The 16,565-nt window shown below is 36.9% G+C and overlaps 1 protein-coding gene across 3 annotated transcripts in view; it reads left to right on the top strand.

Moving 5' to 3' along the window:
- Positions 1-16,565, top strand: part of KCNQ5 (potassium voltage-gated channel subfamily Q member 5) — a 499,459-nt gene that overhangs the window by 420,817 nt on the left and 62,077 nt on the right. Inside the window, exons 8-9 of one of the 3 annotated variants that reach the window (XM_077903397.1) lie at positions 5,358-5,452; positions 14,706-14,762. In XM_077903397.1, the coding sequence (XP_077759523.1) occupies positions 5,358-5,452; positions 14,706-14,762 (152 nt within the window). Of the gene's footprint in view, positions 1-5,357; positions 5,453-9,896; positions 9,924-14,705; positions 14,763-16,565 lie in introns of all 3 variants that reach the window. The other 2 variants (XM_077903399.1, XM_077903400.1) reach the window with 2 other exon arrangements.

The raw sequence follows: 16,565 nt of genomic DNA, 5'->3' as shown, positions 1-16,565 counted from the left end.
CCCTAAAATTAAAAGACAATGTAACAACACTTTCAAAATTTGGGGAGGAAAAATTTCCAACTTAAAATTCTATACTCAGCCAAACTATTCACTGTGCGTAGCATAAAGACATTTTTAGACAGGCAAGATCTCAAAATTTTACCTACCATTTACCTTTATTCAAGAAGTTATTTGTCATATACATGTATTGCATCCTCTTTGTCCATTCATCCATTAATAGGACACTATTAATAGGATTGTTTCCACATTTTGGGTGTTGTGAACAGTACTGCAATGAACATAGGAGTGCAGATCTCTTTGATATCCTGCTTTCATTTCCTTTGGATATAAACCCAGAAGTGAAGTTGCTGAATCACAACGGTATTTCTACTTCTTATTTTTTCGAAGAACCACCATTCTGTTTTCCATATTGGTATATGTATACAATGGAATATTATTTCAACCATGAGAAGCATGGAAATCCTTCAGTTGGACGATAAAAATAGACTTTGAAGGCATTATGCTAAGTGAAGTAGCCAGACAGAAAAAGACAAATACTGTGTGGTATCATTTATATATGGAATCCAAATTTTTTAAAAGTCAAACTCCTAGAAACAGAGTAAAAAGTGGTTGCCAGGGACTGGAGGGTTGGGGAAATAGAATAAAAGGGTAAAAACTTTCAGCTCTAAGATGAATAAGGTCTGAGGATCTAATATACAACATAAGGACTATAGTTGATAACACTGTATTATATAATTGAAATTTGCTAATAGAACTTAAACATTTTCACAAAAAAAAAAGATGAAGGCAATGGGGTAATATATACATTTATCAAATCACCATGATGTATACTTCACTTGTCTTACAATTTTATGTTTATACCTAAATAAAGCTGAATTTAGGGGGGGAAAAAAAGCTGCTTGGATATAATTATTCTTTTAAGAGAAGAAGATAAACCAAGAAAGAGAAATGGGATCCAGGAAAGAAGAGATCTCACCCAAGAAAGAGTCAAGGGAATCTCCAGTATGATCTGAAGGGAAGTCCCAGAACAAAAGCTGTAGTCAGCCTAAAGAGCGGAGTTAAGCAGGAGGCTGGAGAGCTCCAGAAAAAAGATCTTCAAGGAAATAAAAAATGAAATTGATAGATTTCATGATGTATTTGACTAGTGGAATTTTAGAGTTCTGCTATTTCAGAAATGTATTCACAATAGATACATAAGAGCAAATCAGAAAATTAAAATAGGGCAATAATTACTCTAAGACAAAACAAATATATTTTTTTCACCACATTGCTGAACTAGGAACAACAGTTACATAGTCATAATAATGCAAATGATAAATAGCAACTTAACTAAAAATTGTTTGGGTAAGAGAAAAAGAATGTGTGAGTGAGCTGCCATTATTTTTCATGATAGGAAGCTAATTGATAATGCCTAAAATTAAAATATCAAGAAATATAAGTGTGAGAACAATCCTTAAAAATAAGAATTCTTGGGTGGCTCAGCAGTTTAGCGCAGCCTTTGGCCCAGGGCCTGATCCTGGAGACCAGAAGCGAGTCCCACATCAGGCTCCCTGCACGGAGCCGGCTTCTCCCTCTGCCTGTGTCTCTGCTTCTCTCTCTCTCTCTCTCTCATGAATAAATAAATAAAGTCTTTAAAAAATAATAAGAATTCTTAAAAATAGAAGCAACCGCTATAAGAGCTGAAGGGGGTTTACCTCTAAGGAACAAAAATTAATGAGAACCAAGGTAGGGAAGGGATTGTTGGTTTTCACCCTAAATCTTTTTTAGTTCTCTAACTTCTTAAAACCCGTACCTTGAAAATAATCAGTTCCCTGTTAATTATACCTTTGGAAGGTGACCTGAAACTAAAATTTCCAGAAAGGGTCAATGTGCCATAGCTATAATGCTCCATAAAATACAAGCTAAATACTCCTTTAAGAACTTAATTAAAAAAAAAAAAAAACTTAATTATACTGATATTGTACTTATAATCATAGACCAAAGTTTGAATTTGTTTGGCTGCCTAAAACACCAGGGTCACCTGATAAATGGTAAATTTGGCTTTCATTTTGTTTCTTGTTGGCCTATCCTTTGGAATATATATGCCATGTCAATTAAATCCCTCTGGGGCATTATTTTTCTCTTGCCAACCACCATGTGATTTTGGCTTTAAATATAGGAATATCAGCTATTCATTATATAATTGTGGCCTTGAGTTTCAGGTACTTGAAGCAATTAGTTAAGAAAATGAGCCAAGGACAGGACAAAGTTATGAAGATTGTAAAACAAATGAAGTTATAGTCTTTACTTCCATCTTTACTGTTAACTAATATCAGCTTCAATACAAACGCCACTTGCTCCTTCTGTACCTCCCATTTACAAGACATTTTTAGAAGAGTAATGAAGGGGAAAAGAGCTTAGCTATTAAGATCGATTTGATAGAAAAAAGAGCAAGAAATCAGGTCTTATTTTTAAGAAAATCTTCAATTTTCTAAAAGAGATCCCTTTCATCCCTAGTTTTTGTCACATTGGCAGATAATGTCTTGGTCCCATTTTTTGTTGTATTGTTTGGCTTTTTTTTTTTCCACTGGTATCTAATAATGCACCGACTTGTTGGGTGCTTCTAGTTCTACATAGGTCTTCCTTTCAAAGTTTCTGAGTTCACATATTTGATGCCTTCTATGAAAATTGTTTAATTAAAGCAGCCATCAATGCCATCAGAGCATTGGAGGTTCTCTGGACCTCACTATGTAAGAAACTGCAATAATAAACCCATATGTCACCCTACGTCACTCTGTAAATTGTGTTTAAACATTATTTGTGGAGCACCCGGGTGGCTCAGTGGTTGAGCATCTACCTTTGGCACAGGCTTCTTGTGGGGAGCCTGCTTCTCCCTCTGCCTATGTCTCTGCCTCTCTGTGTGTCTCTCATTAATAAATAAATAAAACCTTTTTAAAAATAAAATAAACATTATTTGCAAAGACTAACATTTCAAAATAATTTGATAATTGTTTTACTCTCTTTAAGATGCTAAGATGCTTAGCATAAATTTTCCCAGATTTTAGGTTAAATCAATTAGAGCCATGTAAGCAAGGCTCCAGGCAATGAACCCTGCTTCAATTATTTAAACCTCCCTTAATAATATTTTTAAAAATACCCTCAGGTCTTACTACATATTTTTCTAGCTTTTTATATCACTTCTTGAACATTTTACTGAAGTAAAACGTGCATACAGAATAGAGCACATATCTAAAGAGAACTGAGCACTCTTACATAACCAGCACCCAGATAAAGAATAAGAACATGACCAGTACCTCCTGTTGTCCTTTCTCAATCACTGTCCCCCAAGGGTAACCACTATGCTGCCTTCTAATAGCATAGATTAAATAGAATCATGCAGCATTTACTCTTTTGTGTCGTTTCTTTCACTCAACATTATTCATATAAAGTTCATCCATCATTGAGCATCATTCTAGTATGCTATTACTCTGTACTGTTCCACTATGTTAATGTACCACAACTTACCTATTTATTCTACTATTGGTAGATGTTTCAGCATTTCTTGCTCTAGCTCATTAAGAGCAGTGCAATTTTCGGCTTTATAGTACATATCTTTTGATGAACATATATAAACACATCTACTGAGTATGTATGTAAGAATGTGTAGCTGTGTCATAGGGTATGTATACATTCAGCTTTAATAGATACTGCCAGTTTCCCAAAGTTGTTGGGTCAACTTGTAACTCTTTTTGTTCAGTGCACATTTATTTAATGATATTCTCAAGAAAAGGCATATTATTAGATCACTGTTTTTTCATTATAAGTTTCAAAATCACAAATGATTTTGTTATTTAGTAGGGATATGACCCATTTAAATTAATCTGCCACATAAAGTAGAATGCTTTAATTTATGAATTATAATTTTAAAATTTCCTTTGGGATATTGGAGTAAACATTTGGTCATTAGAAATGTTTGTAGGGAAAAAATTCACTAAAATCTAGAGAGTAATTTTGGGCAATCTCTTTTTTTTTAAGATTTTATTTATTTATTCATGAGATACACAGAGAGAGAGAGGGAGGCAGAGACAGGCAGAGGCAGAAGCAGGCTCCATGCAGGGAGCCCGATATGGGACTCAATCCCAGGACTCCAGGATCATGCCCTGGGCCGAAGGCAGGTGCTAAACTGCTGAGCCACCCAGGGATTCCCAATCTCTTAAATGGACAGTTTGAAGGGAAACTTTTCTAGCAATCATCATCAAATAGTAAACAAAAGACAATAGAGTCATTCTAAGACCACAAACCAGACAATCTGAGATAATGTCTCAACTCTACCAACCTTGGGTAAACTCTTAATTTATCTGAGCCTTTATTTTCTCTTTTACAAAATAAGAGTCTTAATCCACACTCTGAGTGTGAGGACTACATGAAAATACATTGTATTATTTATGTCAGGTATAATTATATAGAGATAGCTTATGTTTTACATCAAAAAGCTATAACAGGGATCCCTGGGTGGCGCAGCGGTTTGGCGCCTGCCTTTGGCCCAGGGCGTGATCCTGGAGACCCGGGATCGAATCCCACGTCGGGCTCCCGGTGCATGGAGCCTGCTTCTCCCTCTGCCTGTGTCTCTGCCTCTCTCTCTCTCTCTCTCTCTGTGACTATCATAAATAAAATAAATAAATAAATAAATAAAAGTTCTAAAAAAATAAAAATAAAAAAAAGCTATAACAAAAAAAAGCCATAACATATTCTTATACCATGATGTTAACTTTTTAACTTTCCAATTATATCCCTAGAGAGTACATTTTCCCTGTCTTATTTTAGCCCTGCTTTTTGTTATAACTGTCTCCATTTTTAGCATTAGAAATACTATACAGTTCAATGTCAGGGAATTACACTAATTCACGTACATTAATGACCCTGTGGTCATTATTTTACTAGCTAGTTTACTATTAATTTGCTAGTTGCATTTGGGTTATCAGTAGTCCTTTGCCATCTTAATAAATAGTGATTAAAGATGTGCAGTTGATTCCCAGAATGCATGTTCTTGCTCAAGATAGTTTACCTTCAATAATGTCATCTCTTTTCCTAACCAATTTGGAAATTGCTTTGTGTTATACTTTTTGGTACTTTTACTCTCTGGTGTGAGTTGTTTTGAAAACCAATTCCACTAATGTGGAATATGTGCAGAATATGTCTAATAGCTGGCTAAAAATGCCAAAATAGTCTTCTTCACTCTTTGGGCATTTGTCGGGACCAGGTATGACAAGGAAAAGATTCTTAATATATATTAAGTTAATAATCTCCCTTTTCATTTTATTCTCTTTTCTCCTCTCTTTTGTTTTTATTTTTTATGTCCCCATGTATGCCACATGCAGTGTGTTTGGCGTAGTTATGCAGCTGATGAGAAGTCTGTTTCCATTGCAACCTGGAAGCCACACTTGAAGGCCTTGCACACCTGCAGCCCTACCAAGTAGGTATCAATGTGACAGCTGGTGCTGTCACCAAGCCTCTTCACATTCGTGAAACAAACTGCACACACACACACACACATGTTGATTTTTGGCTTGTCTTATTCTCTGTTGCTCTTTGAGATATTTAGACCTGTTCAGTAGCAACTCAGGCACAAAACTAAATGGAATCAGTATTGTCCCTCACCATTCACAGACAGAGTTTAAAGATTCAAGGAATATAAACTTGTACGGACATTTATTTCTACTATTTCATGCTTAGTTTCTAATAAATCATTTCATAAAGTCCACGGAAATTCTAAAAGTAACCACCATGATTCTTGAAAAACGATTCCATCACCTGACCCCAAGCAGGGAGCACTTTTTGAAAGCGGTGTACCTTTGCACAAAGTCCCTCAAAGTTATGTCTCATCTGGGTCCTCTTATAGGGTGATCGTTGAGTTTTCACTTGCTGATCAAGCTAGTAACCGTAGCAAAAGAAGAGCTGAAGTCCTAATAGGATTACAGTGTACAGTGAAGCAATGGGACCAATCAGATTAAAATTTGAAATTAGCATTCAAAATTTAGAAGTAATGTAGCTTCTGTTCACATTTGATTGGCCAAAACAAACCACCTGGCCGTGCCTCAACTCAAAGGGGATAGGAAAGTGCAGTCCTACCAAGTGCCTGGAAAGAGAAGCGAACCAGAAAAATTATGAACAGCACTGATAGTTACCACAATCACCTTTAATTTTAAAAAAAAAAAATTCTTAGTCCTGGAATCCTGGACTCCAGTTCAACTAGCAGGACATGCTAAATCAAAATTACCACCTAATTAAAGAAATCTTCATTCATTGAAACAACCAAAGCAAGTAAGCCAAGGGAAAGGGTCACTCAGCTTGATTACAACAGTCAGTTCCTCAGGTTGTTCTGACGTTATCAAAGTGCTTATTTACTTCGTAGCTTAGAGCACCTGCTGTTTCCCTTCTTAGTCCGACAAAACCTTAATCCTAGCGACTTCGTGGGCTTCAAGGTATCTTACTACTTTGATTCAATCAGAGAAACCTCTTTCTTACTGATGTGGAAGAGAAATCACCTGGGGAAACCTTCATGACTTATTGCCTGAATTTTCAGTCTCAAAGGAGGTTTGTGATGCTTCAGAGTGCACACTGTTGGGAGGCCGTAGATCTGTCACTGTCAGGATCTGTTACGTTGCTTCTCTGATCTTCCTTGGGCCCCATCCACAAAATGAAGGACAAGAGGTGAGCAAGATAACTTCTAAGCTCTGATAGGACACATCTCCTAAAAGTTGGAGTCAAAACTTTGTCAGCACCTGTGACAGAGATATTCACAGAACCCCAGGTCTTTAGAAGGGATGGAAACTTAGCAAGGAGAGAAGCATGGGTGCTGTTGAATGAATGCATGGATGAGAATTCTCTTTTCATGTAGCTCTTAAAATTTAGTTGACTTTCCTTTATTGAGTATGAGACTCTTTCAAAGTTGCAGTAATAAGAACAAAACATCTCTTCCTTGAGGGTATGAATCAGAAATGGGAATTATATAGAAATTGCATTTCTTGTACTCATGAAGGCTTCTAGGTATATATGTAAGAGGTATACAGAAGAAACAAAAGAGGGGATCCCTGGGTGGTGCAGCGGTTTGGCGCCTGCCTTTGGCCCAGGGCGTGATCCTGGAGACCCGGGATCGAATCCCACGTCGGGATCCTGGTGCATGGAGCCTGCTGCTCTCCCTGCCTCTCTCTCTCTCTCTCTCTCTCTCTCTGACTATCATAAATAAGTAAAAATTTAAAAAAAAGAAACAAAAGAAGACTCTCAAGTGACAAAAGAGAGTGGTCTATTATCATGTGATAATTTTGCTTTCCACTTCCCAAAGTTTTTGGATTAAAGTCATTCTGAAGCCTAGGAAAAAATATTTAAGAATTAAGTCAAATTCTCCTGGTGCATAAACTATGATTTTACTCACATAATTTCTCTTTTGCCCTCTGATATTTTCCATTTTAAATGGGAGGAGGAGAGAGAAGAGGAGAATTTATGCAAACACCTATATTCATCCTGTTCCACTCTGGCTGTCAGCCATCGCCTCATTGTCCTTTCCCTGCACCCCCCATTAACTCTGAGTCTCAGGCCCATTTACTGAATAACACATACTTATTCTGAATGACATAGCCATCACTGCAATGGTCATGGGAACCTGAATATCCTAACATCTCTCCCTCCAGTGACATGTTATTGTTCCAAATTGTGTGGTTCTTTATTATTGTTGTGGCTTTTGTTAAACTATTGAGAACATGATAATAATTATGGACTCTGTGATATTATGGGATTCTAGAAATTGTGAGGTACTTTCCCACAAAAAAAAAATTCAATGCACAAAAAAAAATCAAAATTTTGCCTACAGTTTTAATGTATTTACAGACTCCCTGAAGCCAAGTTCAGAACCTTTGCTTTAGAAAACAAACCTGATAGGGCAGCCCTGGTGGCTCAGCGGTTTGGCGCCACCTGCAGCCCAGGGCCTGATCCTGGAGACCCGGAATCGAGTCCCACGTTGGGCTCCCTGCATGGAACCTGCTTCTCCCTCTGCCTATGTCTCTGCCTCTCTCTCTCGTTCTCTCTCTGTGTGTTGCTCATGAATAAATAAATAAAATCTTTAAAAAATATATCTTAAAAGAAAACAAACCTGCTTTAATCAAGTTTGTAGATCTGTGAAGAGAATAATTTGCAATGACTTAGAGAGATATTTTTATACTTATAATTAACTGGCTTACTGAGTGTAGAGTGATGTAATAAGAAACAGACTGAAACTTCTTTTTATTTCCATGATGTATTTCCTATAACATTTAGAATTTAAGTACTTCTGAAGAGATGATTCATTCATTCATTTGTGCATTCATTAAATAACTATTCATTGAGCACCTATTGTTTTGCAAGGCACTCTTCCAGGCACTAGAAGTATAGCAGTGAAAGAAAAAAAAACAAATAGATTAGAATCTCAGGCTTTAGGGATATATATTTAAGGGACATTGGGAAGAGAAAATTAATTAATTAGTTAATAAATTTTAAAATATGTAATAGATTAGATGGCAGTTGTGCCAAGGAGAACAGCAAAGTAGGGAAGGAATTTGGGAGACATTAAGGACTACAATTTTAAATAGATCGTCAGGGAAGAGATCATATTAATAGCAGCAGCAGCATCAATAATATCACTATCATTAAAAAAAACCATGAACTCATGCTCTTGTTCTCAGCAATTTTAGAGATAAAATGAGATACTTTGACTCCTCAACCTCATTCCAGGGAGTAGGATGGAAGAGAGGTGTGACAAGTGTACAGGGGAGGGGAGACAGGGGCAGAGTGAGGGGGCATGCAATACCTGCTCAGACCTGCCAGGGCTATACGGAGCAGTTTCTGTCTCTCTCCTTTCTGATCTGGCTGGTCTCACATACACTTTCAAAGTCTTAGCAGTTGCTGTTTCACAGTTTTGTTTTTTAGTAACAGAGGGATTTACAGAGAGAACGTATTTTTCTTGATGTTTTTCTCAGGGAAAATGAAGGCTATGCAAAGCGTATAACATAAGTAAATGTGCTCTTTTAGGGAGTGAGTCGGTATTTTATGAAGCTGTGGGAAATTATCAAGCTCCAAGGAGGCCGTGTGATAGTGCAATAAGTCAGAATGTAAACATTATCTAATCCAAGGTCTTCAACTTATTCGTAAGAAAATCAAGACCTACAAGAATGTTAGGTGCTTGCCCAAGGACACACACAGCTCATTTGTAGAGACACTACACTGTGTTGCACAGACCTGGATTTGCTAAACTGAGTTATTAAAAATACCATCTAACACTAGTCCAGGAGAGTTGTGATCAATTTTCTATATGCCTAGATGAGTACTAGGTGTTACCACTGTATGTTGGCAAATTGAACTCAAATAAAATCTTTTAAAAAATTTTCCTATATGCCTAATTTACTCCAAGAGCATTCATACTGTATAGAATATGAAAACAAAATCTTCCTCAACAAGTGATTGAAGCACAAGGCCACAGTAACATTAATAAATCCAGATTTAGGAACCCAAAAGTCTGTCTAAAGCACAGAGATTACAGCTACAGTGTAACCAGCACCATTCTAAGAGTCCTTGCTCATGTCAGTAAGATCAGAACCACTTTCTTAACCATGGATAACTTCAGCTAATGTAGAGTCTACGGTTTTGGGTCACATGTGGGTACCATTAGTCGTGCTAAATATATGTGCCAACTCAGGTCTATGCCACAAAGAATATACATTTTAAAAGTTGGGTGCATTTATTATAAGGAATACTGCTTCTATGGATCTTACTTGAAGAGAATTACCTAAGGTGCTTTATTCCCCGACCTCCATTTTGGCCATTATCAAGTGCTATAAATGTATTCACCAGTTTATCATCATTTCTTTTCTGCCTGCACGCACCTGAAGGAAAGAACAAGGGGAAACATCAAGCAGGTTTGTGATTTCTCTTCTGCTACATGTTTGTTTATAAACCTGATGCCTAACCGATGTTTTAAATGTGTCTCATGTGAGTAAAATTGATCAACAAATACAAGATGATTAAAAGTTACCTTTCACAAGATTGCCTGCAAAGATTGCTGTTTCATTGATTTCCACCACTCCCTCCACCACCCCCACCACCCCCGCCTTGGAAGCATCAGTGTTTCCCTAACTCACTGCTTTTTATGATCGGGAGGGCATGGAACATTCTTAAGGAAAAATAATTATTATGGCCTTTGGTTATTCCTTGCTACCATTTTCTCAGACAGAAGTCCTACCTGAGTATTTAAATTCCAGGAAGCAGTCTAAGATATATTCCCCTTCATCAGGGTCCTTTTAGAGTAAGAAAATGGGTTTTTTGGGCAAAAGGAACAGTGTGTACAGAAGGTAAGAAGAGTCTCTCTGTGACATCTCCAGCTCGTTAAACACTGGTGTACTTGGGTAACATGATTCAGAAGAAGAGCCTCCCCTCCACCACCACCCCATCCTTTAGGAAGAATATAATCCTCCCAGAAACTTCACCAAATAATTTATGACCATTCTTTCATGCCTTTCAAGGAAATGCTTTATCAGATAAAAGAGCAGAGAGTTAGACCTAGGAGGAATGGGAGGTGAAAGAGAACATTTTATTCTGTGTGAGTGAGTGCCAGAAAGAGTGGATTTGGGAGCAAAGCCCCGAAGGACAGAGCCAGGTGGATCTCAGCACTGATGGTGTGAGGAGTAGCAAAGGCAGAACCACCATTCCAGGTGCCAGGAAGAGAAGAAAAAAAAAATTTTCCCTATCATTGCTACTTGTTTCAGTAATGAGGAGACACAGGCATTCCATCTGCACAGAGTTGGCCCCTGTGGAAGATCCAAAGGGAGTCCAGGGATTGTTCCTTTAGTTTTGTATTGCCGTGTTAATGACATTAATTTATAATTTACAGTACTGAAACTATTTTAGAGAAAGTTCACTTGGGATAATGAGGTTCTGGGTCATCCTTTTCTACATTATATTAACGCTTAAAAAGATTCACAAGTCAGAACATAAATGCATCCGTGATGAGAGATAGATGTAGTAGAATGCTCAACACTCCTTCAAGGTAGGTCAGCCTACACAGGGATGCCATTAAAGACCCTTCTCTTACCTGGTAGACAAAGAGCTAGAGCAAAAGTCACTAGATATTACTGGGTGACATTTCCAAAAAGTTTTAGTAGCCTGAAGATTTGGTCTTATTTACTTTAGAGATTTTTCTGCCCAAAGAGAAGTTCTGGTCATTGGACTCAGAACATTCTTTGCATAGACTCTAGAAGAGGCAGTCTCCCCAGTTCTCACCATTTAGTCCTCTTTTGTCTATATTTCATGCAAACAAACCCTGCCGTCCTTCTGATGTGGCAATTTTATTTGCAAAGAGTTACAGAAAATAAATTGTAGCCATTATAAACCATTTAGTCTATTTAGTGTTATATGAAGAGCTATCCTTGCTTCAGGAGCTATCCATATACAAATTATGTCAAAGGGTAATTTGTCTCCAAATCTTAAAGGCAGAGACTATCTTTGGTACAAACTCCATAACTACCTGAGAGCAAGGTCACCTGTCTTGGTTCCATCCTCCAAAACAGAACTATTGACACCTAAAGGGGAAGTTTGTGAATCAGGTGAAGGTGTCTGCAAAAATGCGACCCTGTACAGCAGTCCTGAGTGAGGGGTCACCTTGGGCTAACACGATATTGTACTTTTTCCAAATATTACCAAGGCAGAAAGCAAAGACAAAATTAGAGTGTAACTATTAAGCTTCTGTTCCTCACTCCAGAAATGAACCTTCTAATCAGCTCTTACGACTCAAAAGGACTGCCAACCAAATTTTTTAAATTTCATGATGCTCACATATATGTAAAACTTCAAATTTTATTCTACATGCTTGTGACTAAGGGTGTCAAAAATAACTCACCTGTAGTCTTGAACATATATAGAAACACTGTGTTACACAGAGATTTCTTGCTTCTCTATGGTCATTGAACATTTGGCAAAACCACCTTAAAATATGTCCTGTATTACCATTTACCATGCCTGCCTACTTGATGTTTCATACCTGATACACTTAGGTCTTCTATCCTCCAGTTATCATATAACCCTGTGCAAAGCAATGACATAAGATGTGCTCAATAAATAATTCTTGGATAGAGTAATAAGATGTCCCTGACCTCAAATAGTTCATGTATAAAGAGAAAACACCAACAAGAATGGAAAGAAGAAATACATAGAAAGAAAGAAAATGAAAAAGTAAAAACATTTCAATAATCTGAAGGAAACAAGCTGAAGCTCCCATTTTAACACGACTTCAGTTTTCACCTTGTGTTCCATAGGCAATGGAATTTATAAACTGCATAATGAATGCAAAAGACTATTCTATTAACAATAGCAACAGTACCATCTTAAGAAAAACAAATTTGCCCTCACTCAAGCAAAATATGCACAAAGGAAAATGCATTTGTAATGCAGACCGTCTCTTGGAAGAGAGGAAATTTAGGTCTAGACTATTGTTGATTAATCCTGGACCCAATTTTAAATGGACTGATTAACACCGCCCAAGTGCAAAGTGCTTTACTGTGTTTGGGGCATTGTATTATTGATGGTGATTCAGATAAGCAGAAGAGATAAGCCTCAGCCAACCCTGTTATCTTCCAGATATCTCAGAGCCGGGAGTCTCCTAAATCTTTCTTCATGGCTTTTCATTGTGTTAAGAATTGGGAGAAATTCAAGCATAGACAGGTTTAGTACAGTAGCCAATAACCCTCTCCTGGTGCCAGGCATTTGTTTCCTCTGAATGACCAGGCCATATACAGAGAGGCTTTTCTCTCTGCAGAATGTAGTGACGCATCACACATATTCATATACTCCTGTAGCTAGCTAGGTTCCCTGCTTTGGAATGTTCCTGTTAGAGACATTTTTTACTTTTCTACACTGAGGTTAGGGTATGTTGAAACAAATTTGGACTAGGGAAAGTCATCCAGTACTGTGATGCTTTTGCATTGTTTGCAACAGGTCCAAAATTTTTCTTTAAAAATACAAACCATCAGTCCCAAGAAGACCTCAACCAAACAACAGTTAAACTAATGTCTCTTTGAGAGATTAAAATAATGTCTTTGGTACAGGATCAGGTACAAATTACTATTCATCTCAATTGAGCCTGCTCTATTCTTCCCCTTCTTAGACCATAAATGCAACTTCTTTAGCATCATTTAATGATTCGTTTGTTTTCCTCTGTCTTCCCATTAAAAGTTCTAATCTCATATGTAGTGAATATTTTTTGTTGCTTTTATTGTCGTTAATCATCCCATTAAGTCATTTTTCCAACTCATTTTTTAAACTGGTTAGTTTTTCTCTGTTTGGGTACAAATTGTCACTTTCAGAAGACAGAATTTACCTACAAACCCATCTAACCAAATTAAGGCAGTATTCTCACCTTGAGATTTTATGTCCTCCTTCCTTCTTCCTTGACAAGGAGGTCAGTTAGCCATCTTGAACACACTGCCACAAAAAGACTTTTACTTCTTCCTACCTATTAAGTTTTGATTGCTACAAGAATAGGTCATGCTAATGGAAGTTGAGGGATTATCTGTAAATCTCGCTACCTCTGCTTATCCTGTCTCCATAATCAGTTGTTGGCTGTGTTTGTGTTTCATAGTTAAGCTGATCAGTCTATAGGCTTTAAATAGAACCCTGTCAAACTTCTTATTAGACTGTCTATAGTTGCTCTAACAGGTTCTTGTGAGACTGTTACAAAGATGCATGTCTTAAAAGTTAAAGCATAAATGATACTTTTATTATGTTATCATCTTGTGCTGTGATCCACTGAGTGCTTCATTCAAACTGCTCCTACGTTTATTAGGTTCTGAGATGTGTGGTTCTTAGGAAAGAACTCTAGAATGCTGACAGAAAAGACTGTGTGTTCTTGTATTTCTTAGGCGTTTATTTTCCATTATTTACATTTTATTTCTTCTGTGTGCAATGAATGATCTGCATGTGTTGTTAAACTGAGTAAGACTAGACTTTTTTTTTTTTCAGCATAATCAACTTGTGTCCTTATGGGCAAAATGTTAGATTGTTTCAAAAACAATCTTTTGAAAATGGTCTCTCCTTCTGTTCACACTTATTGCTAGAGGGAAAGGATTTAGTCTTTTAAAACACATCAAAAGATTTTCAATAAGAAATTCTTTCTTTAACAAGCTAGTAACCTAAAATCTTTTCTTCTGACCTTTCTGAGCATGTATTCTGACAATTACTGATATTAACTATAACTGCAGGTATTTTATACAAATCAAGAACGTTTTTAATATTTAAAAGCAATTACTGTTACCAACTTCATTGATTCCTATAAATATTTATTCTTAAAGTTCTGAAATATTTTGTTCCTCACTTATACTGTATTGCATTGCTATTTATTACAAGGGTTGCTATATTTTAAAATATTTATGCTCTTTCATATGAATCACATGCTAACACACAGACTACTATCATTTGTAATGCCTATTTCACATTCCGTTACTTCAACCTCACCATTAAGAGCACTGATTATATTCCAAGCAGCACAATTAAACAACATAGTACTTACTGCTTAAGTAATCTGTATACTTATATCTGAAAAACATTAAGGCCAAATGACTTCGTTGTTCTAAAAAGAAAAAGAAATCCCAAAGCACTTTCGTGGTGGTGAAATGCTTAGTAATGTGCTGCTCTATTTCCCTCACTCCTAGTAAGTTCTGTAGTAATAAGCAGAAGCTCTTCAGAATGTACACTTCACGGAAGCAGAGGTACCCAGCATCCTGGCTATTGACATGAAATTTGAGAATGCCAACTAACCTCAGGTGCATGACCAGGTTACACTGCCATCCTACCTGAGCCCTGCTCAGAGACTCACTCTTCCTAAGGACTTCTTGAATGAGGTTTTCAACCCGCTTGTAATTTTCCCCCGTGCCTGTTGCCTGCTTTGATACTCCACCCCAGGGATAACTAGGCAGGGTCCCACACAGCACTGGCAGTCAGCCCCTTGGCGCCTCCTTGTGGTGGGACAACTGCTAAGCTGCTGCACGCACTGGATTGTTATGGCTCGGTCCCCATATTGTGCCTGAGGCGAGAATTTGTAGAATGCTTATCCTATGAAGGACTAAAACCCTAATTAAGTATAACAAGAACCACAGCATTCCAAGTCCAAGAGGATTACTGTGGGGTTACGGTAATGCCACACAGTTCCCTGGCAGGGAACATTTAGCAGTAGCCTGCATGCTGAGCCATTTGAGTAACCTGTCTGGCTCCTAGAGAGGGAAGGATTCCCTTGCACAATCCCCCATAGTTGTGCAAATGCCCTCTAGTAGAGTCCTCAGCTGGGGAGGTGGGACTGCATACTCAAAGATGCCACAGTCAATGAACACAGTGCCCTGTTGATTACTTTTTTCCAGAGAGAGATCTTCTTGTTGGCCTCCTGGGAATAATCTTTGACAATCTTCCTAAAAACATTGTTACAAAATCTTCCTCAAAATTCATGTTTATAGGGGCATCTGGCTGGCAGAGCATGTGACCTCTCTATCTCAGGGTCATGAGTTCAAGCCCCACGTTGGGCATGGAGCATATTATTTTTTAAAATCATGTTTATAGATGTGATTTTTTAAAAGTAGGAAAATAATGAAAACTTGAATGGACCAGAAAAGAGTCTCTATTTTTAATCAACGTGCATTTTCAATAACAGCCATCTAGTCAGTTTAATAGTTGTCTAACCAAGATGCTCTGTTGATTTCCAAAGTGGAAAAGAAGTAGAAAAACTAATAAAAGTGAATTTTTGTAAGAACAGGTCTTTGCTTTGGAGAACAAAATTTTGCCTGGTTAAAAAGTTCTGGGTTAAGATCTTATTCTTAACTTTCATACAATTCTGTCAAAAGAGAAAGTGAAAGTATTACGCCTTTTTCCCCCCAATTTCATATGTAATATGTTGGATTCACTTTAAAATGATTTTGGTAATTCTTTTAATATTAGACATTGGCAAATATTTACGCAGTTAAGAAGGACCAAAAGGGAAATGGTAACTAGAACTCATTTGTATCAATTTTAAATGCTTTAAATAGTACTAAGATTCAGAGAATAATATTATTTCCACTTCCATTAATTATTAAAGATAATATCAAAATGTTTCATAGAGGCAACTTTTTGAAATATTTTCATAGGAGTAATTGTTTTTAAATATTTTGTTATTGTAAATAAGCCATGAAGGTTTTAACACTGATACTTATTTCAGATTTTTTTACTTTTTCGGTTATTGAAATTTTTAAAAGGGAAAACAATTTAAATTTAAATTTCATATTAAATGGTTTTATGATGATGTTTCATCAGTTTTCTCTTCATTTAGTTGGTATAAGAAAGAGATATATCTTTAAAGTTTGAGAAAATAATTTGATATGAACTAAACTCAATCCTCTGTAGTAATTAACATCAATGAGTTCCAGAAAAGGTAATCAATGAGATCAAGTATAGTGAGAACACTTGTAGTGCTAGCTATGTAAACTTAAGCCATTAATCTAAATGAAGGTGCAGAGTTGAGCATATGTTCCTGAACCCGATCATCA

Source organism: Canis aureus, chromosome 7 (genome assembly GCF_053574225.1).
Source record: "Canis aureus isolate CA01 chromosome 7, VMU_Caureus_v.1.0, whole genome shotgun sequence".
Taxonomy (NCBI): domain Eukaryota; kingdom Metazoa; phylum Chordata; class Mammalia; order Carnivora; family Canidae; genus Canis; species Canis aureus.
Note: the sequence above shows the minus strand (reverse complement) of the source record. Positions and strands in the feature narration are given on the sequence as shown.